General features: G+C 30.9%; 3 protein-coding genes across 4 annotated transcripts; 2 read left to right on the forward strand and 1 right to left on the reverse strand.

The window, feature by feature from the left end:
• Window positions 1-1442: 1442 nt before the first annotated feature.
• Window positions 1443-2254, reverse strand: LOC120278208. Its single transcript, XM_039285155.1, has one exon. The coding sequence runs from the start codon at window positions 2156-2158 to the stop codon at window positions 1613-1615; it is 546 nt and encodes a 181-aa protein (XP_039141089.1). The 5' UTR covers window positions 2159-2254; the 3' UTR covers window positions 1443-1612.
• A 9958-nt stretch (window positions 2255-12212) lies between these two features.
• LOC120280759 (glucose-6-phosphate 1-dehydrogenase, chloroplastic-like) lies at window positions 12213-15344 on the forward strand. Its single transcript, XM_039287706.1, has 10 exons — window positions 12213-12509; window positions 13008-13174; window positions 13245-13339; window positions 13426-13540; window positions 13619-13824; window positions 13916-14065; window positions 14152-14272; window positions 14362-14591; window positions 14667-14867; window positions 14967-15344. The coding sequence occupies exons 1-10, from the start codon at window positions 12332-12334 to the stop codon at window positions 15214-15216; spliced, it is 1713 nt and encodes a 570-aa protein (XP_039143640.1). The 5' UTR covers window positions 12213-12331; the 3' UTR covers window positions 15217-15344.
• Window positions 15345-17261: 1917 nt separating this feature from the next.
• Window positions 17262-22064, forward strand: LOC120278777 (acyl carrier protein 3, mitochondrial). Of its 2 annotated transcripts, XM_039285518.1 has the most exons (4): window positions 17262-17351; window positions 17461-17674; window positions 19308-19546; window positions 21937-22064. In XM_039285518.1, exons 2-3 carry the CDS (start codon window positions 17474-17476, stop codon window positions 19497-19499), a joined length of 393 nt encoding a protein of 130 aa, XP_039141452.1. In that variant the 5' UTR covers window positions 17262-17351; window positions 17461-17473; the 3' UTR covers window positions 19500-19546; window positions 21937-22064. The 2 variants fall into 2 exon arrangements, with proteins under 2 accessions (XP_039141452.1, XP_039141445.1); XM_039285511.1 differs by lacking the exon at window positions 21937-22064 and having other exon boundaries at window positions 19308-19639.
• The last annotated feature ends 463 nt before the right edge of the window (window positions 22065-22527 follow it).

Genomic DNA, 22527 nt, shown 5'->3' on the forward strand with positions numbered 1-22527 from the left:
AAAAAAGAACTTTGAAATTTATCTGTTAAAATAATTTTGTTCATCTTTCTCTAAATTTATTTTTCCTATCAAATGTGAGGTTAATAATAAACTCATAATATTAATTAAATTAAGGTGAGTAACTCGTTCACCTTATTAAAATAATAATAATAATTGTAATAATAATAGTTAATTATAATAATAAATTTTAAAATAAAAATAAGTTAACATGTCACTATTTATATAATACTATACGAGTGTTGACAGGTGTTGTGTACATGACATGTGATGAGATTTATTGATAATTACTAGTGATTCCGACTTTTCTCAAATAGTTTTAGACAATAATTTAAAATAAGGATAATTTCTGGAATTAATTTATCTTTACGGGATTGTGATATTTTTAGTTCTGTCAATTATAACATGTATATCATCTAGAACATAACGGGTATAATAATTTGACATCATTCATACAATCGACAATAGTTTTTTCAAAGTTATATATATATATAATCATGTTGGTTTTTTATAATTAAAAAAAACCATTTTTTTTTAAATTTTTGTAAGGCCACTCATTTAGTGATAAGGAAAAGAAAATGACAATGGGAAAAATACAAGAAGCAACTCATTCATAATTAATTATTGATTAGGATACTTGTAGGAGAAGATAACTGGGAACTTATACACAATTTACAAATATTTATATATAATTTTATCAATTTAAAAATTTTCATTATTGCAAGTGGATTATAATTCAAGATAATTGCATGACCTATGTTTTATGCAAGTTGGGTTGTGATCAACTACTTCAATATGTTAAAAAAAAAAAATTGAACAACTTGATTTGGAATAGTGCTTCAACATAGGTACTGTTTTTTAATTACAATTGGACAAGCTTGAACATATCCCACTTTTACCCTAATTATCTCACAACTTCTATTAAAAAAAAATGGTGTTTTGTGCATGTGTGAAAGAAAAATAGTGGGGGAAAAATTATTGCCAAAAGACTACATAACTAGCGAAATTGACTTTACTACATAAGACGTTGGTATGAAGATTGAAAACCCCGAGTTTAAAACCCACTCTAAACACATTAGTGATAATAAATCATTAATTATGGATTCGGGCTGAAATTCACAGTTTGTACGCACCCATATTAATTATACATATGCTTGTTGCATCCGTTAAAAAAATTATAAATAAAAAATAAAAAACTTATTTCAAATTTTATATCTTCCACTAATCAATTTTTTTTCAAAATAAAATATTTTATTTTAAGAGATACAGATAACGGCTACACAAAGTTCCAACTGTAAAAAAATTGTTTTCCCCGAAATTTCCCTTAAATTTTCCGTAAGAAACGGTGTTATGCGCTTACATTGAAGGAAAACAGAGGAAAACAGAGGAAAGGAAACTTTCTCCACTTATAAACTTATATATATATATATATAATTAACAGAACATTTTATTTTAATCACTCATTGAAGTCTAGATAGAAGAACAAAATTATATAATTAGAGAACATATTCTCTTTCTCTCAAAAATCTAAATTGCATATACATACAAAACATCAAGAAGAACAACAAGAAGAAAAATATGTTCTCTTGCTTCATAACAACTTGCATTAATTAATTCATGAAACCATGATAAGTTGCATATCTTCTAACCTCCTTCTTTGCTTCACCTTCTCTATGAACTCCTCAATCCTTTTGTTCAACTCCTCCACTTCTAACTTCTCCATTTGATCATCCACAACTACTAACTCCATCCCTTCATTCCTCTTCTCTTCATCTTCCTCTTTATCATTTCCTTCTTCTTCTTTTACTAGTAGTACTACTTCTTCATCATTGTCATGCATAGGACTATCAAGGATGAGCTTCTTTTCAATGACATCGGCTTCGGGCTTTCGAGACTCTTCCTTTCGAATGAGAAGCTCATCGTAAAGACTTATCGACGACATCGAAGAGCGAAACAAGCCGGAGTCTATGGCAAGAATGAATAGGATAACATTGCAAAAGAGGAACATGGCTTTTCTAGATATGAAATCATTGATGGTAATGTATAAGGTTTCAAGAAGGAATGAGTAGTTGTAGAAGAAGATGGAGAGAGTTGAGATGGTAATGAAGAGAAGGAGAAAAGCTAAGAAGAAGGACTTCTTTGGTTGTTCCTTGCCTTCCATGTCTCTTTATGATCTATCTATCTCTTTCTTTCTATGTTGCAAGTGAAATAGGAGGATGGTAGTTGAAAGATGACCACCTTCTACACAAACACACACACACATATATATATAGACAAGAGTATTGAATGTGTCAATTTATGGGTATGGGATTGAAAATTAATGAAAAATGAGGAAGACTTTTCAAAGGTGAATATATATATATATATATATATATATATATATATATATATATATATATATGATCGAGTCACTCTTTTTAATACGAAATTATGATGAAAGAACAAAGAAACTTCTCTCTAGAAAGAAAAGGAGAAGACTCCTTCCTTAAGTCTTTGTTATATATATATATTTATATTAGATGAAGCCTTTTTTATAATAGTTCGTTTTGTTAACTTAACATAATTCATATATTTTAATAAATTGAAAATGTATATTTACATGCAAAGCAGTTAACAAGGAATAACATTTTGAATGTATTATTTAGCAATACTATGAAAATAGTGACTGTTATATATATATATATATATATAGTGATTATACTAATATTTTATTTTATTTTATTTTTTGTTTTTTTTATACACATATCTTTTAGGATCTATAGTCTCTAAATCAATTTGAAAACTCAAAAATTTATATAAAAAAATAGATCTTTTATATTGGGTGTTTTTTTAGATACACAAAAATTTTAATTTAAAAACATATATTTATACAATTCAAGCTTTTATAATTTGGATTTACCTTGTAAACATTGAATACTAGTATATAATCAGATGCAAATGTAAAGGTTAATTATTAAGGTACCTAAACCTTATATTTATTATTTACCATATTCTTGAGATGTATATATCTCCATATATACATATACATGTACCAAAAAAAAAAAGGGTTTAAAAGTAGTGTGAATTTGAATGAAGGGCAGTTGACTTGGTCTTTAGGACCAATTTATATGGCATCCGCGTCAAGCCGTGTTTGCTTTTAGGTCCCATCTTCTAAACAAGTCTTTTGTTTTTATTTGCAAGACTTAAAACTATTGACTCAAGAGTCACCCTCCCTCATTCACATACATACCATACATATTTGAATTTGTGTGAATAATATGGTTAGATATTTATTAACTTGGGTTCATGAATGAATATTCATCATCCCAAGTTATTTATTCTTATTATATTTATTATTATACCTTTGATATATTGATATTTGAATTTGTAAATTTTCAATAGTTAAACACTCACACCCGCAATGCACAAAAACAAAAGTACAATAATTTGGTATTACAATTTGACACCATATGCTTTTATTTAAGAGGCCAAATTCAGAGAAATAATTCACTAAAAAGTAAAATAATAATAATAATAATAATAATAATAATGATCCTATAAGGTACATGGATATATCAATATATGGTTTCATCATTGAAGGCTCACTTTGCCCAACCACCCTGCCATCTGTAGTGAGGGAAATGACTGAGTTTTTAAAATAATTAATTAATAAAAAAATTTAAATTATAAATAGGTTTAATTTTTTTATAACAATATGTAAAATTTAAGAGAAACAGTTAAAATTAATTAATATATCAAAATAAGTATTTTTATCAAAATTTGATTTCTTTATAATTCGACTCAAAATTTGGCTAACTAGAGGTCTATACTTTGGAATTTTTAGAATAAACTCCCTAATTTATTTAATAAAAATTAACTTTATTTAAATTTTATTTTAATAAATATCTATTGATGATTGTTTATTTTTTCACATACTACTAAATTCAATATAAAATTATATATTTAAAATTTGTGAATAAAACTCAACAAAGTAAAAAACCTAACAAAAAAATTGTAATGGTATAAAAACTACAAAAGCTCTTATTTATAATTAAAAAAATAAATATTATATTAATTTTGGAGAAACAAATGCATGAAAAAGCCATTACAGATGATCATAATAGAATTTTGAAAAGTCAGTTAGAAAAGATATGACTGATTAAGCATCAAAATAAAATATTTAATATCTTAATGTATTATTTTAAAATTAAAAATTAACCAAGACTAAATTACAATGATTAAATATTAAATTAAAATATTTTTTTTATTATGATAATTATTAATGGTCTTTTAAAATTTGAGTTTTTAAAATTATTATTAAAAAAATCTAAAGATGAGGATTTAAAAAAATAAAGGGCTTAAAATAATTATTTCATTGGCCTTATTCTTCAGTTGATGTTGTTTTGATTTATAATTATAAAAATATAGATAATATTTTAAATTAAAAAAATTCTCGACATATATAATTTAATAATTTATCTGAAATCATTTAAATAATTTTTAAAAAAATTTAATTTTATAAATTACTTACATTGAAAATCTTATTAATTACAAAATTAATTGATATTTAAATATTTTTAAAAAATAATAACTTTCATTTAAACTCTTATTTAAATTAATCATAATTTTTTTTAAAAAAAATATTTATTACTAAATCAAAGCTTTAATATTTCTCAAATCCTTAAATCAATCGACATTAATCAATCATACATATTTTTACAAATTCTCAAAATTTCTAAAAATAACAAACTTAACAAAAACATCTAAGAAAAAAAAAATCAAATCATTTAACTAAAAAGATAAATTAAAAAAAATATAATATAATGAAAATATAAAAATATAATAATATATAAAGATAAAGAAATGAAAAAAAATAAAAAAAATATTAAAAAAACTTCATAAGGGGTGAAGCGAAAGGGAGGGCCGGAGGGAGGGGAGGGCGGAAGGTGGGCTAGTAAGAGCGTCGGGAAAGAAGGGGGGCGATGGAGCTCGTCGGAAGGGAACGAGCAGGCGGGGTCAATAGACCCCGCCGGCGACAGGGGGGCGTCCGCCCCCCTTGCCCCCCTGTCGCTCCGCCCCTGATGATCACCATAAACAATAAACACTATCTTTAGATTGATTAATCCATGCAACTTTTCTTCATGCCTCTTTATCACATATCTACAAAATTTGCTCTCCAATCAAAAATCTCCTTGATGAATACAAACCACATGACCTACTCTTAAGACCATCTTGTCAATTTGAATCTTCTCCAAAAATAACATTTAGTTTGATTTGCAACTACTCTCCATAATCTGAAATCACTTGTGATTTGAATTTGACTAAGTCACTATATCAAACCACCACTTCATGGGTTGCCACCTGCAACTTGTTGCCACTTTATCAATAATCTTTCAGTTTGAGAAATGCTCGGTGGTTGTGTGTGGGTGGTCTTAACGCCCATATGTGCGTAGGTCCCACCTTCACTTGCTCTACCAAAACCTATACACGCTCCTGATTGACTAACGGGGTTTTCGGACTGTCTATTCTTTTTGTAAAAAAAAAAAAACTAGAACTATCTCTTTGATTATGATTGAGTTGTACTTAAGTCAATTCTATCTTCTCTGCTAGTTATGAGGATCACTATTGATGGATCAATTGTGGTAATACTCTGCACCTATTAAACATGGCCTTTATATGAAATTATTATTTTATTTATTTCTTTCATTGATGAATTTGTCAAGATCCGCAAGACTTTGTGTATGCCCAAGTGTAAATTAAAAAATATAAAACATAAAACAAATAATATTTTCAAAATATGAAAAATATAAAAAATAAAAATAAAAAGTATAGCTTTTAAAATATAATGACTTGAATTGTTAGAAAGATTGAAAAGGAGAAATGCTATTTGAGACGAAATATTCATCCGAAACCATGGACCGAATGACGTGGTTGAATGATGTGGCATCCACATCATCCCATTTTCTCTCACCCCCAAATAAACAAATAACCAACCCTAAATTTTACATCATATCTTCTTCACCATCCTCGCTATCTCGCCTGACGCCACCATCCTCGCTATCGAGCCTGAAGCCATCATTGCCGACATCACCACCGTCGCCGACATCGTCGTCGCTATTGAAGTCGAGATCAGCAGCTATCTCAGCCACGGCAACCCCGTCCCTCTCCGCGATTGCTCGCCTGACGCCACCGCCACCGTCGCTAATGTCGTCGCCACCAGTGAAGTTGAGATCATCACCTATCTCCGACACCGCAACTTCGTCCCTCTCCGCTGCTGCTACATAGCATCACCGACGACCACGATCGCCAACGCTACCTCGTCCTTCTTCGTGCGTGTTCTCATTTTCATAGCAAAGATGCCAACTTTGAACCTTAGCACCAACATCCCCTTCGACGCCGTGGTGGACTTCGACATCCTCAAGGATTCCATTAAGATTGTCACCAAGATCATTAGGAAGCCGGAATTTGTATTCCCTATGTATCTCTGTCTGTTTTTGTTCTCTGATTCATAGGTATCATGTGTTTGATGAATTGTCTCTCTGTCCAATTGTTTTCCGTTGCCTTGTATTTTCCTGTTTTAATTGCATGTTTTTTGGTGATTTTTTTGTGGTTAATGAGTTGTTTAAGAATGTGGCAATGTTGTTGTTGCTTGGTGGAGTTTTTGTTTTGTATTTGTTTGGATTGTTCTTTTGCTTTTGGTGTTTGGTTTGATTGTTCATTTGTTCTAATTATGTAATGCTTTCATTAGTGAGAAGGTTAAAGTTGGCTCTTTTTAGGTCATATTTGTGGTTTTGGGGCATTTTTTGAAGTGATAAGGTTAAATGGCATATTTGTGGATTGTTCTTATTAAAACATGATATCATGAAGCTTTAGTTTTGCATTTCTTCAAGCAGGTTCTGTTTCTTTTAGTGTTTTTTTTTTTAGTTTTTTATTCACGCTGTAGTTCTTTGACTAGTGAGAAGGTGAAAGTTATCTTAGAGAGGCCAAAGTAATGAGGTACAAGGAGAAGAGAAAGAAAATGAAATATGAGAAGAAGTTGAGGCAAAGAGGCATTGATCCCAGTACACACAAACCACTCATTGAGGTGCAAGAGGCTGGAGTTGATTTTGTAAGCCAAAAACCACAAAATATTATCAATGAGGAAGTTGTTGTCTGTGAACTTAATTTTGTAAGCCAAGAGCAGGCAGATTATCTTAATGATTTGCTTGCCACAATCTACATAGTCCACAAGGAATAAATAGTTTGATGCCGGGGGGAACCCACCATACTCAAACAGCAACAAAAGGTCTGAGTACTGTCCATAGATGTCACCTGTTCCAAGTCCATCGTAACATCATCAACATTATCTGAAATATTGCAGAATTTATATAAAGCAAGAACATTGCTTTTCCATTGTGCATTTAAACAAACACTATGTGGGCATTTCACCACCATCATCATCACAATAAAAAAAACTCGAGCAAAATTACATTGTGGGATTCAAACAAACACTTCACAAGCATTCTACATTGTGTATGATCATAAATGAAAAAAAAATAAGCTAATTGATCAAATTAGATTAAAATAAACAATTTTTTAATTTTAAAAAAAAATTGGAAAAACGAGGAAATTTTATAGGAAAAAAATGTACTCGCAAAAAGTTGATGGGAGCTTCCTTTCCTTTCAAACTCATGACCTCAAAAAAACCATAGAAATCATCAAAACAACCCCCAAAATCCAAGCACAACTCATCAAATTACCTTCGATATCTCTGTGATAGATAGCTGGCTTCGCTCTATAGTTCAAGTAAGCAAGACCTTCGGCAATATATAGTATAATTTTCTTCCTCTGAGGTCATAGATGAGGTAGTGTTGGCGATTGTGGTCGTCGGTGATGCTATGCAGCAGCTGCGAAGAGGGACGAGGTTGCGGTGGCGGAGATAGCTGCTGATCCCGACTTCGTTGGCGGCGACAACATCGGCGACAGTGGCGATGTCGGCGATGGTGCCAGGCGAGATAATGAGGATGGTGAAGAAGATATGATGTAAAATTTAGGGTTGGTTATTTATTTATTTGGGGGTGAGAGAAAATGGGATGATGTGGATGCCACATCATTCAGCCATGTCATTCGGTACATGGTTTCGGACGAATATTTCGTCTCAAATAGCATTTCTCCTGCAACTTGTTGCCACTTTATCAATAATCTTTCAGTTTGAGAAATGCTCGGTGGTTGTGTGTGGGTGGTCTTAACGCCCATATGTGCGTAGGTCCCACCTTCACTTGCTTCTACCAAAAACCTATACACGCCTCCCGATTGACTAACGGGGTTTTTCGGATCTGTCTATTCTTTTTGTAAAAAAAAAAAAACTAGAACTATCTCTTTGATTATGATTGAGTTGTACTTAAGTCAATTCTATCTTCTCTGCTAGTTATGAGGATCACTATTGATGGATCAATTGTGGTAATACTCTGCACCTATTAAACATGGCCTTTATATGAAATTATTATTTTATTTATTTCTTTCATTGATGAATTTGTCAAGATCCGCAAGACTTTGTGTATGCCCAAGTGTAAATTAAAAAATATAAAACATAAAACAAATAATATTTTCAAAATATGAAAAATATAAAAAATAAAAATAAAAAGTATAGCTTTTAAAATATAATGACTTGAATTGTTAGAAAGATTGAAAAGATCTTTTAGGTAAGATTGAAATTTGGAAACGATTGGAGGTACTTTTTAATTAGAACTTTTATAAGATGGCAGTATAAGTTGATATATTAATGGAATATAATACAAAAATTTATATTTGTATGTGTCATTGTCACCCTCAACAAGAAGGGTATGTTGAAAATTTATTTATTATATAATTGTATAAAAATAATAATATATGTAACCCCCTGGCCGTTTGGTTCGTGGTAATGACATATTATTACGTAACGAGATTACCATGTTAATATGGGTGGGAATGTTATATGGTTGGGAATATTGTGATAATTTGATATAATCATATTTAGTTGGGAACTCTTATTATCGGTAATAGTTCATTACCGTGTTTGGTTTATGGTAAAATATAAAAAGTTATGAGATTACCACGGTAATCCAAGATAGATACCAAATTTGGTGGTAATAGGCTTACCAACTTTCTTGATAATGTTATGTTGGTAATGTGATATTACCATCATATTACCAGTGTAATGCCAAATGTAGTAATATTTTTAGATTACCACGTAACATATGGTAATCTTTCTACACTACAGCAAACCAAACGGCCCCTTAGTATAAAAATTGTAATTTTAATATATTTAATAATATTTTTTTTATTTAATATAAATTGCTTTTTTTTTTGCTATGCCACTTTTAACATTTGTTTTCTAAAATATTACAAAGAAGAACAAATTAAAAAAAAAACATTTGAAAAAAAAAAACAATTGGATGACAAGATTAAAAAAATGATGTACATGTGTAAAAATAACTTAGGATTTGCTCTTAATGGACCGCATCTTACTAAAGAAGGGTATATCTCTTCTTTTTCTTCTTCTTGTAACTTCATTTAATAATTGATACTTTCAACAAAAAAGTTTCCAAAGAAATAAATATAGTAATAATAATAATAATATTCTTTTGGAGCAAACATTCTTCAACTATTTTACATCTTCTCTTATGTACCAACTTCCCATAAGAAGTGATTAATATTACATTCTAGTAACTTAGAGATTTATATTATTGATATGAGTTTAATCATATATTTTAATGGTCTACTAAGAAATTATGATCTAACTATGAGACTAGCAAGAAGAAGAAATATTTTATATCCATTTGTCTATATATAAGTTTGTAACATTGCCATGAAGATTGTGAAGATTCAACGATATAACAAAATTATTGATCGATTCTTAGTTGATTATATCTTTAGTTGTGTAGATATCGAGGCAGTTGTTCATTATATTCAAATTATGAGAACTCATACCGATCAATCATGAATTTAATCTTATTGTTTTTATAGTATTAGTTTATGTAAAAAACCTTTTACTTTAGAAACTAATTAAATAACTATTTAACTTGTGTTATTAGATAATTTTTTGAATATACTTGAACTTTGATTTAAAAAGTTCTATTTGTCTCTCTTTTCTATAATTTCTGGCTCCGTTATTATATATAATAGTGTTTTTTAATATATATTTTTTTTAATGTCAAGTTAGCATTTATGTCATTTTTTTCTCTTTCTCCTACTATCTTTCTCTCTCTCAAAAATTGTGTTCTTTTTTTGATTTAGGGTCATAGAGCTTAGGTTTTATAAATTTAAAGTTTTAGAGTTTTAGCTTAGGGTTTTATAACATTTTATAAAGTTTAGAATTTAAAGTTTAATGTTTAGAATTTACAGTTTAGAAGAATAAGAATGATTTGAATTTTGGAGATCTACGTCATTTAAAAAATTATTTAGTAAGTTCATTATATATAGCATTTTGCATTGTATAACAATCTTAGTTTTTCGAATTTAATTTTATGTTTATAAAAAAAAAAAAGGAAGTTAGGCATTTGAATTCCATTATGAAGAAAGTGTTCAACTGATATTTTTATTGGCAAAGTGCTCAAGTTTGATTATTTTACTTATATAACTTGTTCAATTCCGATCGAATTTTCTCAAAAAGATTGACATAAAATAAATTCAACTGATCTAAATCATATTATTTTTAAATATTATATGGTATTAAGAGTTGATAGTTAGCATTTAAAAAATAATAATAATTTAGTATGTGTTTGACTTGTAAAGAAGATGTCATGGATGTCAAAGAGTTTAACGGCCAATAATATTGTTCCTACAATGAAAAATGTTGATGTGAAATATATAAAAAAATTTATTTAAGTTCCATTAAATGTAATGGTGATATTTGATTTTCGATTGTGGGTGTAGACTTATAACCCTCACTCCGCAGTCACCTAATGAGGACATTTGGTTTAGATATTCAATTCTCGGCCTGTGTGCATACCTCCGATTGTGATTATTGCATTTATAAAAAAAAAAAACCATGAATGTAAAATATATTAAAATTTTTATGCATACAACTAGCACAAAAAACCAATATTTGAAATGCCTATAACTAGACTCGAATAATGTTAAGTTGCTAAGTTGAATCTAAAAAAAGTTATTTAACCATTTTTTATTTATTTAAATTTATTTTTATTTTTTAGATTTTTTTAGATTACTTATTCCTGTTACAAGTTATCCTAAAATGTTGCATAGCTTGAGAGTTTGGAATAATTTGGAATAACTTTTGATTTTGTTTCCATCTTTCCAGCCATGCGCATAATTTTTTTTAATAATAATGGATAAATTATAATTTTACTAAAAATAAAAAAACAGTTATAACTATACAAACAAATGAGAAATTAAATAAAACAAGATAATAATGTCAGATAAAATCATGAGATCTACCAATGGTGAGTGTAATGCATAACAAAATAAAAACAACATAAGATTAATTGGTACTAGTAATACTCAGAAAATAATCATTAAATTTTTTTTTTTAAAAAAACATTAAAATTAATTATGGTTGAGATAGGGTTATCCAACTTTGCATATGACTTAAAAGAAATGAACGTGTTTTTAATGCCAAGTTTTTGCCGATTAGCTCTATTTTTTGTAAAATTGATCATATACTTCTTCTATGGTGGAATGCAACTCCAAAAACCAAAAGAATCAAACTAGATGACTCTATTGCTTCAACCAAGCGCAGCTTGAAATTCATTGGGACTCATGCTGAGGTAGTGAGTGCACCAAGAGATTCGACCATCCTCCCTGACTCTGGCTAGATGATCTACTTTCTTTCGGTCCTAGGGGGATCCAGTTCCATCTCTGTCTAGGATTGTTGCCGTCTTTCTCCTTTCTCTTGTTGTTGTTCTATTTTCTTTCTTTGTGTTTGTTTGTTTCAGTTGTTGTTTTGTGTCCTTCTGCCACATCTAGTGGAATGGGTTGTTTTTTGTTTTATTTTATTTTTTTTATCTTTTTTTTTAAATGAATGTGGTTTATCTAATTTTTTTAAAATGTTATTCAACTTGATTATTGCTATAGAGATCAAGAGAAAAACATGTGATTGATTTTGTGGAGAATTGAAAAAAAAAAAAAGGAAAAAAACAGAAAAGTTGAGTAGAAATATCTAATTTTAGCATTTATAAAGGGTTTAAATGAAAACAATAATTAAAAAGAAAAAGTATAATAATAAGATCCAAAATATGTTGGAGCCACACAATCAACAGAATGGATATCACAACAAGAACAAAACAAAGCACACTCTCCATCTCAGAACTCCATTAACAAAGCTCTGTTCCAAAGATTTCCCCTTTGAATCCTTGTTTGATTCCATTTCTCCTCATCAATGGCTACTTGTTGTTTCAGAGCTTGTTCTTCATTGGTCTTCTCTGCATCTTCTTCCAAACCAGAAGATAGCATTTCAAGGAGAAGGATGAGTTGTGTGTTATTACCACTTCAAAGGAGGAGTTTTTTGATGAAATCCTCCAATGGGCATCCACTAAATGCTGTTTCCTTTCAGGATGGTGAGTTTCTTTCTTGCAACATTGTGATTTATGTTTTGATGTTTGGTTTTAGTTGCTTGTGTTGCATGATTTGTTGTGGTTGAAGGGAGATTGAGATTCAATTGAGACATTGTGCATTGGTTGTTACTAAAAAATGTTGCAATTTTTCCCATCAAATTGAGATTTTTCATTATTTTGATTGTATGATTATTATGATGTTTTCTTGATTTTTTCCCCCATTAGATTGAGATTCTGTTTCTTTCTATTGATTGATTATTTCAATGTTTGGATTGAGGTTTTTGTGCTATATGATTTAATAAATGTTGATGCTTTCTATAGATACTCTACAGTCTACATTGAAGGTTACTCAAAATGCTGCAATTTTGTTTTCCATTGGATTGAGATATTTCATTATTCAGCTTGAGTTGTCTGTGTTATATGATTTAGGGCGGTTGAAGAGAGAATAAATTCTCAAGTATTCTTTGTAATTTTCTGTACTTTTAATGGGGATATATGTAGGTTTATCTGAGAACTCACCCATAGAAGATCAAATCGGTCACTTGTCCGAGTCCAAACATAATGAAACTACAATCAGTATAACTGTTGTTGGAGCTTCTGGAGATCTTGCCAGGAAGAAGATATTTCCTGCATTGTTTGCTTTATTTTATGAAGATTGGCTTCCAGAGGTCTGATTTGTCTCTTAACTTTTTGTATTGCTCTCTTCTATTTGCTGAATAAATCAGTCCGGTTCTGCAGCATTTTACGGTCTTTGGTTATGCTCGTAGTAAACTAACTGATGAAGAACTAAGAAATATGATTAGTGGGACTCTCACTTGCAGAATTGATAAGAGGTATTCTTTTGAATGTATGTCAGTGTGCAAAGAAATTTCGGCATTCAGTAGTTTCGTCTGTGATTACCTGTTTGACCATTTTGCAGCGAAAATTGCGGTGATAAGATGGAGCAATTTTTGCAAAGATGTTTCTATCATTCAGGACAGTATAATTCTGAGGATGACTTTGCGGAGTTGGACAAAAAGCTTAAATTAAAGGAGGTATGTGCTTGTCTTAAGTTGTTATTACTAAGATTGTCATACTTAAATTTTTCGTCTTCTGTTTCATTGAATATGTAGGAAGGGAGAAAGCCAAATAGATTGTTTTACCTATCGATTCCTCCAAATGTGTTTGTTGATGTTGTACGATGTGCTAGCCGTCATGCTTCTTCTCCAACTGGATGGACCAGAGTCATTGTTGAAAAACCGTTTGGCCGTGACTCTGACTCATCAGCTGAACTCACACGGTGTCTAAAGCAGTATTTGTCTGAAGACCAAATTTTTCGGTGTGTCATACAGATTAAATCTTTTTTACTTCAGATAAAGATGATATTCATCAATAATTAGTGATTGGGAATTCTTTTCTTTGTTTTGTAGGATTGATCATTACTTAGGGAAAGAACTTGTTGAGAATCTCTCAGTTCTTCGTTTTTCAAATCTCGTATTTGAACCGTTATGGTCTCGGCAATACATCAGAAATGTGCAGCTCATATTCTCTGAAGATTTCGGGACTGAGGGTCGAGGCGGGTCTGTTGTGAATTTCTGTTTATGTTTTGCTAATTAAGCAAGTGAAAAAGAAGCTAATGTTGTTAGTTCCTGTGTATGATCTGCAGCTATTTTGATAGTTATGGGATCATTCGTGACATAATGCAGAATCATCTCCTCCAAATATTAGCATTGTTCGCTATGGAAACCCCCGTCAGTTTAGATGCGGAAGATATTCGAAATGAAAAGGTTCTTTATTGATAACTCTCTACCAATACAAATATATATACACACACGCCCACGAGCATGCAAGTAAAGAATTACTCCATTGTTACTAGGTAAAAGTTTTGCGATCGATGAGGAAATTGCAACTAGATGATGTTGTGATTGGGCAATATAAGGGTCATACAAAGGGCGGGAAATCGTTTCCTGGGTACACAGATGACCCTACTGTGCCAAAGAACAGCCTTACTCCGACATTTGCAGCAGCAGCTCTTTTTATCGATAATGTTCGATGGGATGGTGTGCCTTTCTTGATGAAAGCTGGAAAGGCCTTGCACACGAGACGGTAAGAATTGCTATTTTAAATTCCATTCTTATCTCTTTTTGGCAAGTGCATAATGAAGTTAAAATTGGAGTTCAGAGCAGAGATCAGAGTTCAGTTCAGGCATGTTCCGGGTAACTTGTATAAGCGAACATTCGGTACTGATTTGGATAAAACAACCAATGAGCTCGTCATTCGTGTGCAACCTAATGAAGCTATTTATCTGAAGATCAATAACAAGATTCCCGGTCTGAGTATGAGACTCGATCGAAGCAACCTTAATCTTCTTTACTCTTCAAGGTATGATAACATTCAAACACATATCTCATACATTGACATGACAAATGTAACAGGCTAAACATATATGTATGATTTCTGCAATGTTTGTTTCATGTGTAGATACCCGATAGAGATACCGGACGCATACGAACGGCTGCTGTTAGATGCAATAGAAGGAGAACGTCGGCTTTTTATTAGAAGTGATGAACTTGATGCTGCATGGGCAATCTTTACACCTGTACTCAAAGAATTAGACACCGATAAGGTTGCACCGGAGCTTTACCCGTATGGAAGCAGAGGTCCAGTTGGTGCACATTATCTTGCAGCAAAGTATAATGTGAGATGGGGAGATATTGGTGATGAAAATTAGTGAAATTGAACTCTCAATTGTGGTTCTTGTTTATGTGCATCTTTCAAATTTCTTTCAATGTGTGTGTGTTTGTATAGCAATGGTATTGTATTTGTGAACAGAATAAAATGCATTTGAAAATTATGCAACTTGTTTTGCATGATAAACCCTGTAAAAGTGGTTAATTGTGCTTAAGTTTTGCTCTTGATAAAATGGATACATTATTTAAATAACCAAATTATAAAAATTTTCAATTGGGTATTCTAACTTTATATTCATGTTCAATTAGGTCACCCGCGCTAATTTTATTAATAACATGTTGACGGGGCATTGCTCTAATCTATCTGACTAAAAAATTTAAAAATTCAAAATTAAATTATCTTTTGTTTATTTGATATAAATGACTAGTTATATGAGTTGATTATCTTCAAAGTAAAAAAGCTTTTTATCCAAATGGTATGCTGATGTGGCAAGAGAGCATATTGACGTGACATGCTACGTCAATATGTTGTTAATAGAGTTAGCCCGGTGACCTAATTGAACATAAATATAAAGTTAGGGTAACTAAATGAAATTTTTTATAATTCGCTAACTCAAATAAAATAACAAAATAATTTGGTGATTATTTAAATAATTTACTCTAATAAAATTATGTTTGGTGGTATGAATTCAATAATGTCCAATGATATTATGTATTATAAAGATATTTTTATTTTCAAATTTATAAAATTATTCATTTATTAGGTTTTTATCCCGCTGAATATTTTCAACTTATAGAAAGTACTCCCTCCATTCTTTTTTATCTGTCACAAATCCATGTTTTTTTTATCTATCACTTTCTAACATCAAGAAGCATTTATTATTTATTTTCCAAAATTACCCTTAACACTCCATTCAGGGGGTGTTTGGATGCCAAGAGTGGATTGGGGGAGGAGTGGATTGGGAGTGACATGAGGGGTAATGGAGGAGGAGTGAGAATGAAGGATGTGTTTGGTTGGTAGGATTTGGAGAGTGTAATTTATTGGGAATGGAAAAGGTAAAGAAAGTAGATATGGTAAAATGACACTTATGTCCCTCATCCATATAAATGATATTGTATATATAATAATGAGTTATTTTTAGTTATATATATTTTTTAATTATCAAAAATAAATATTTAATTTTATTATACTATAATTTCATTCTAATTTTTGGGATGAGATTTTAATATCATTAATTAGCTATTAATTAATGGTGTTAAATATAATGAGTTGTTTTTAATTATAATTTTTTTAAAACATTGAAAAAAATGTAACTAATTAATTATAAGATATAACTATTTAATTTTTATAATACTATAATTTTATTATAAGTATTATATTCAAATATTAATATTATTAATTAGTAAGTAATTAATGGTATTAACTATAATGAGTTATTTTTTAATTATATTTTACGTAACACATAAAAATTAACTAATTAATTATCAAAAATAAATATTTGTAATAACATTGAAAAATAATAATAATATGAAAATTTTTCCTTGCCATCTCTTTTATTTTCTCTTTGCCATAAATAGCGATGGAATAATCGTGTTCAAAAAGAAAAAAAAGACAGAAGGGCATATATGTCATTTTCTATCCAATCACGACCAATCCGCCCTAATTCTTGGGGAGTGAGACTCACTCACGTGGGTGAGTCTCACTCCTTCCATAATCCACCCTCATTCCCACTAATGTATGCCCAAACAAGGGCTTACAACCACTCCCCCCCTCACTCCCACTTCAATCTTGGCATCCAAACACCCCCTCAATTCTCTTATTGGAATTAAATATGGGAGAAAAATGTAAAATTATAAATTAGAGGTAATTTTAAAAAGATAACTATTTTTTTATAAAATTTTGTGAAATAACTAAATTATTTTTTAGTATGTGAGATTCCGTTAACTACAACAAATAAAAAGTACGTAGGGAGTAGTGGTTTAATAATTTTAATATAGAGGTTATTAGTGCAAAACTACCAACCAATGAAATATCGCCACGTCATCACACTCTTAAAAAATAATGCTGTTTGAATCTAAACAGCGCGGCAATTCTCTCCCGTCTTCTCCAAAACCCTAATCGCTTTGCCCATTCCTCTGCCGTCATTAACGCATCTCGGAGGAATCCCTATTCTAGGTATGATTTCTCTTCTATTCTTGCTTTGATTTGATCTCTTTTAGATAGAAAAGGAACTGGAATCGGAGTTCTAGGGTTTTATTCCGTAAAAGTTTGATTTTTTTTGCAGTTTAAGCTAAACCATGCAACATATAAAGTCTTCTGTGCTGAGATGTGTTCGATTGAGCTGCAATTCGCGGCTTGTTGTGGTTGGGGATGGAGGGAGGAATGCCGGCAAGCTGGCACGATTGATGTGCGGTTTTGCAAGCAAGAATGGCTCTGAAGAGATCACCTCGAGGGTTATCGAGCTTGTCAAGAAGTTTGATAGGTTGGATGCCATCAAGGTATTTTCTTTTCTTTGAATTTGGTTCTTTGATTTGGTGTCTTGTTTGCTTGGTTGTATTTTAGATTGGTTTTCTCTCAAGCTTTGATATTATCCAATGTATGCTTGCTTGCCATTGCAAAGGTTGAAATTGATTGTTATCTTGTTTGCGTCATTGTGTGTTGTTTGACCTTATTATTTTTCAATAATTAAGCACAACTCCTTACAATTGTGGTCCCCTGTATTTTCTCGATGTTGATTTACTCGATTGCCGTAGTTTTGAGGAAAGTACCCTTAAATTTGATCTGAAGGATGTGAGCTTTTTAAGAAGTTTGATAAGTTGGAAGTGTGTAGAATATTGTGTTCTTGGATTGATATTCTCTCGATTGCTGCTAGTCCTTGAAAAGGTTGAACTTGCTTTTTAGTGATACCTCTCAACCTGAACCTTGTCTCTTTCTTGGAGAACAAGCATCCTAGCAATTTTTTGTGAGTCCTTTTGGCCTTACTGTTCAATAATTATCTATGCCTCTTTCCACTTGTTGTCTCTTGTAATCTCTTAGTTTATTGATTCAATATGCCATTCAAGTGGATGTGAGGTTTTTGCATACTCTTACATAACACTTTGGCAGTTTGCAGCTTTGGTTATAGATTTATATTGGATACTGAGATATAGTAACATAGGCCAAAATCTGAACCACATGTATTTGTCTTCTATGTTTCAATCTTCTCTTGTTTTTCAGTGAAGGGCTTGAAGATGTGCCCTAATTATATTCTAATGACAAGGTAAATGGAAAGGTTTTCTTTTTTTGGATGAGGAAATTATGCAGGTGTCTTGAATCGCTTTGCTGTTAGCCAAACGAAATTAGTACACTCCCTTGTGTTTCTATTTGAAAATTTGATACTTTCTGGAGGGATGGTGTATTGCCAATTCTATTTGTATGTATGTAGTTTGGACTTTCTTTTATCTTGAATCATTTGTCTTGATCCTGTTTAAGAGTTAGAGATCAAATTAATGCCGCCTTTGGGCCAATACAATTCACTTCCTTTAGAAAACAATCAAAACTTAAAGCTATTTTTGTTTTTAACCTTAACTCGGTGTTAATTTTTCATGAAGCCTTTGTTGTATATATCTTCTGGCCAATTGACAAGAGCTTAAATCCAGTGATAATTTAATAATTAAAATTTTGGTTATTTTGCTAAAGATCCATAGGAGTATTATTTATGTCTGCCGGGTTGATGTTTTTTAATTCATGATGCTCTCAAAGGAGGCCTAAAGCATTTATCTGAACATGAACTTTCTGATTTGGTTTTAAATTTATCTGAACATGAATTTGATATCATTCTTCTCTCTAGATTTGAAAGCTTTGTTAATCCACAAAAACAATTCATGTTTTTGGTTTTTATGATTGATCAGTTGCAATGTTCAATTGTTAATCATAGATGATCCTATCAATGTTTGTAGCCCCATTATTTGTTATATTCTTTACTCGGTTCCTTCTACCTTCATTATCTGTTTTGCCTTCATGTCAATGCTAAAATTCAGGTATTTTATTGTGATGTGTTGTTTATCATCACTATTCTATAAGCTTTTGATCTATTATTATACTATTTGATATTAATAAATTGATTACAGTTAATGCTTGAACTTGTTGCAGGTTACAGAAACAGCTGATTTCCAGAAGGACCTCTCTTTGGACAGCTTGGACAGAGTGGAGCTGGTCATGGCCCTTGAGCAGGAGTTCTCCATTGAGATTCCTGATACAAAGGTAGATAATCTTAAATGTTGCCAGGATGTGGTGGAATACATCTTGTCTGAATCTCAGTCTAACAAAGCCAAGGGCCCCTGATAAACTTCAAAAAAATCGTTATCTGGTCTTCTTGCTCTTCTCTTCAGGTCAGGCTGTAACTTTTTTCTATGTTCACCGATGTTCACAGAACAATGAGAAAACTATTCATTAATTGCAATGATCTGAATTTTAACAGTTCAGTAGTGAAACTCTTATTAAGGAGATTCATGCATGCAAAAAAATAAATTTCATCTCATCATTGTCATCAATGAAACTCCATCAATTTTGTGTTCCTGATGTAAATGTCTTCAATTGGTCCCCCCAAACTCGTGTAAATTCATCGGTTTTTTCCAAATTAGCCAAACCCATCAGCCTCTCCCCGTTTATTCTCTCAATGTACAGCATGTTCTCTCTGGCACAAGAACCGACTGATGGCTTTTTTCCTCCATTGAAGTCCATTTGCAGCTAATGTTTGCTAATTTGTTAAAAAGTTTTGTTCGTGCAACGATCTTTGTGGCTCTACTTTGCGTCGTGGAGCCAATCTATCAGATCGATCCTTCAATCCTTTTTACTCCCATTGTCACCTGTGATTTGGCGAATCACATGCATTCTTTTTTATTGCAAACACGATTACTTGATTTCATGTTAAAAAGTATTTACATTATCATACATTTGTTGAGTTTATCGTAAAGTTAGTCTTTCTATCATTCAACAGAGATGACGCATTCTACTGACAGTTTTGTATGTAACATGATATGAACAGGTGGTCTATTATAATCTGCAAATTATTAATAACGTAAAATTTTCTTTCTGTTGCATATATACCTGATAAACATGTGTATTTAAGAATCTCAGTCTTGAAGGTATATACATGCAATTACAAAATTCTTTGTCAGTATTTATGAGGTTTTGATAGTGGTACTGTATATATGAAACAAAGAAGCCATGACCAAGTCTTCACCAGGCTTTCTTTGGATGTGTACTGAGGTAGATTAACAATGATAAAAGGCCTGTAAATCTTAGTTAAATAAATTAAACTCATCCGAAGATGTTCGGGTTTTGTTTCCATTGTAAGGAACCGTAGAAGTGGACATGTTAATGATGGATTGGAATTCAAAACATGCTTATTCATTTCTGATTCTTATTTAAGGAATCAATTTGTTCGAATTCAATCATATGCATAGACTAATTAATGAACTAGCAAAAAAAGAAAATAAAATAAAATTCAGAACACTAAACAAGTAAGCATTAAAAGTGACCCTCAAAAATAGTTTTGGTATTTTTTCATTGAACAAAAACTTTGGTATAGAAGTATCTCGAATCCTCAACCTTTGATTGATAAAGTAAATAACTAAATATTAGATGAGGACTTGAAATTTTTAAGATTAAAGAAAGCATTAATTAAGAAAGCAATAAGAAGCATAAAAGATAATGTCAAGTGTGGTACATTCCCTTCTTGAGATGTGCAAAAATAAAAAATAAAAAATTTCTAATTGTACATCTTTTGAATGTTTGATCATGTTCTCCATTTAATTTAATTTTAGGGAAACTTCATGGCATTGGTTGGGCTCCAATCCCTTCACATGGTCTCTCTCTAATTTTCATGAACATTGTAGCTCTCAAACCAAAGATAGTAACAGTGCCAGGAGCAGGACCACACCTAGAAATTGGAAAATGTGAAACAATTTTAATCAAAAGGAGTGAATCATGGGAACTGTGATCACATTAACACATTAATCACTCTTTCATAATTCCCTTCTCATAATGCTCTCTTTTATATATGTTTTTTTTTTTCATATAAAAGTTTTGATTGTGTATGAAACTCTCTTCTTGTTGCTGTTTTTCTTCTTTCTTTTTTTAGTAGCTATATATATATATATATATATATATATATCCAGATATCACATTTTTGTCATATTAGACAAATTGCAGAAATGAGATGAAATTCTTAGAGTTAAGAACTCATATAAGTCTCTTTTATATATGGTTTTTCATCCTTTAAAGTTATAGTCAGGAGCATTATGGCCATTTCACATCTTAGATTTCCACATAGTTGACAGGTATAACTATGGGCGAAGATTTTAGTGAGTTATATATAACTATAAAGAAAATAAAGAGTTTTTCGAGGTGTATGAAAACAATAACACTTATATATATATATATATATATATATCTTGTGCATGTTTGTTCATGAATTGATCAAGCAATGGAAGCAGTATCTTTTCTTCTCACTTTGTGTTCTAGTTATTATTATTCTTTATCTTCTTCATCTCTTGTAATTATTCTGCTATGTTTGCTTCTATCAACTTCATATCTTCTTGTCATTTCTTCTTCCAAGTTCAAACAGTTTTGCAAGATCAACAGCAACATGAAAAAACATGCAGAAAAAATGGATGAAAAAAACTGCAGCAATGTGGTTGTATCAGAGAATGAAATACTTTCCTCAAATTGCTTTATTTCTAATGATGATGATGGTGAAGGTTTATATCACTTGCAGGATTGCTGCGAATGCTCGATACCGGATGAAGATAGCTTCATTGAGATTGAACTAACTGATGCAAGAAATACGTCGTCAGAGGGACCGAATTCATCGGTGTTTGGGCAAATAAGTGAAGGTTTTGTGTTTCAAGAGCATGAAATAATGGAGGTTGTTTCAGATAGCAATGAAGAAGATAATCTTATTGAGATTGATATCAACATGGGCTCCATCAAATGTTCAAGCTTTGGTTTGTAACTAAATGAATGCAAAAGTTCTATTGCTTACTTGTTCTACATCATATGGTTAAAGAAAGTTAAGAAGCACTATAAATCTTTTTTTCTTTTTTCCTTTTTTCTTTTTTTTTTTTTTTGTGGGGGGTGAGATCTTGTAGTATAACTTTAATTCTCAGGTATTGTTTAGAGTTATATGCTTCAAAATTAATAATAATTTGTGTTAGTTTTTGAGAGCTTTGTTAATTAGTGATGAAAAGTAAATTTTCTTACTAGTGGTATCGTTTATAAAAATAAAAATAAAAATTAAAATAAGTTGCAACTCAAGAGAATAACCTTGAGGAGACATAAAAATATAAGATTATGAACAATTTAAAAT

Source organism: Dioscorea cayenensis, chromosome 2, assembly GCF_009730915.1.
Source record: "Dioscorea cayenensis subsp. rotundata cultivar TDr96_F1 chromosome 2, TDr96_F1_v2_PseudoChromosome.rev07_lg8_w22 25.fasta, whole genome shotgun sequence".
Lineage (NCBI taxonomy): Eukaryota > Viridiplantae > Streptophyta > Magnoliopsida > Dioscoreales > Dioscoreaceae > Dioscorea > Dioscorea cayenensis.

Coding starts and splice junctions, on each gene's coding strand:
- LOC120280759 (XM_039287706.1), top strand. CDS start 12,332: ATGGCTACTTGTTGTTTCAGAGCTTGTTCTTCATTGGTCTTCTCTGCA. Junction 14,592..14,666: donor AAGGCCTTGCACACGAGACG/GTAAGAATTGCT, acceptor ATTGGAGTTCAG/AGCAGAGATCAGAGTTCAGT. Junction 14,868..14,966: donor AATCTTCTTTACTCTTCAAG/GTATGATAACAT, acceptor TTTCATGTGTAG/ATACCCGATAGAGATACCGG.
- LOC120278777 (XM_039285518.1), top strand. CDS start 17,474: ATGCAACATATAAAGTCTTCTGTGCTGAGATGTGTTCGATTGAGCTGC. Junction 17,675..19,307: donor ATAGGTTGGATGCCATCAAG/GTATTTTCTTTT, acceptor AACTTGTTGCAG/GTTACAGAAACAGCTGATTT.
- LOC120278208 (XM_039285155.1), bottom strand. CDS start 2,158: ATGGAAGGCAAGGAACAACCAAAGAAGTCCTTCTTCTTAGCTTTTCTC.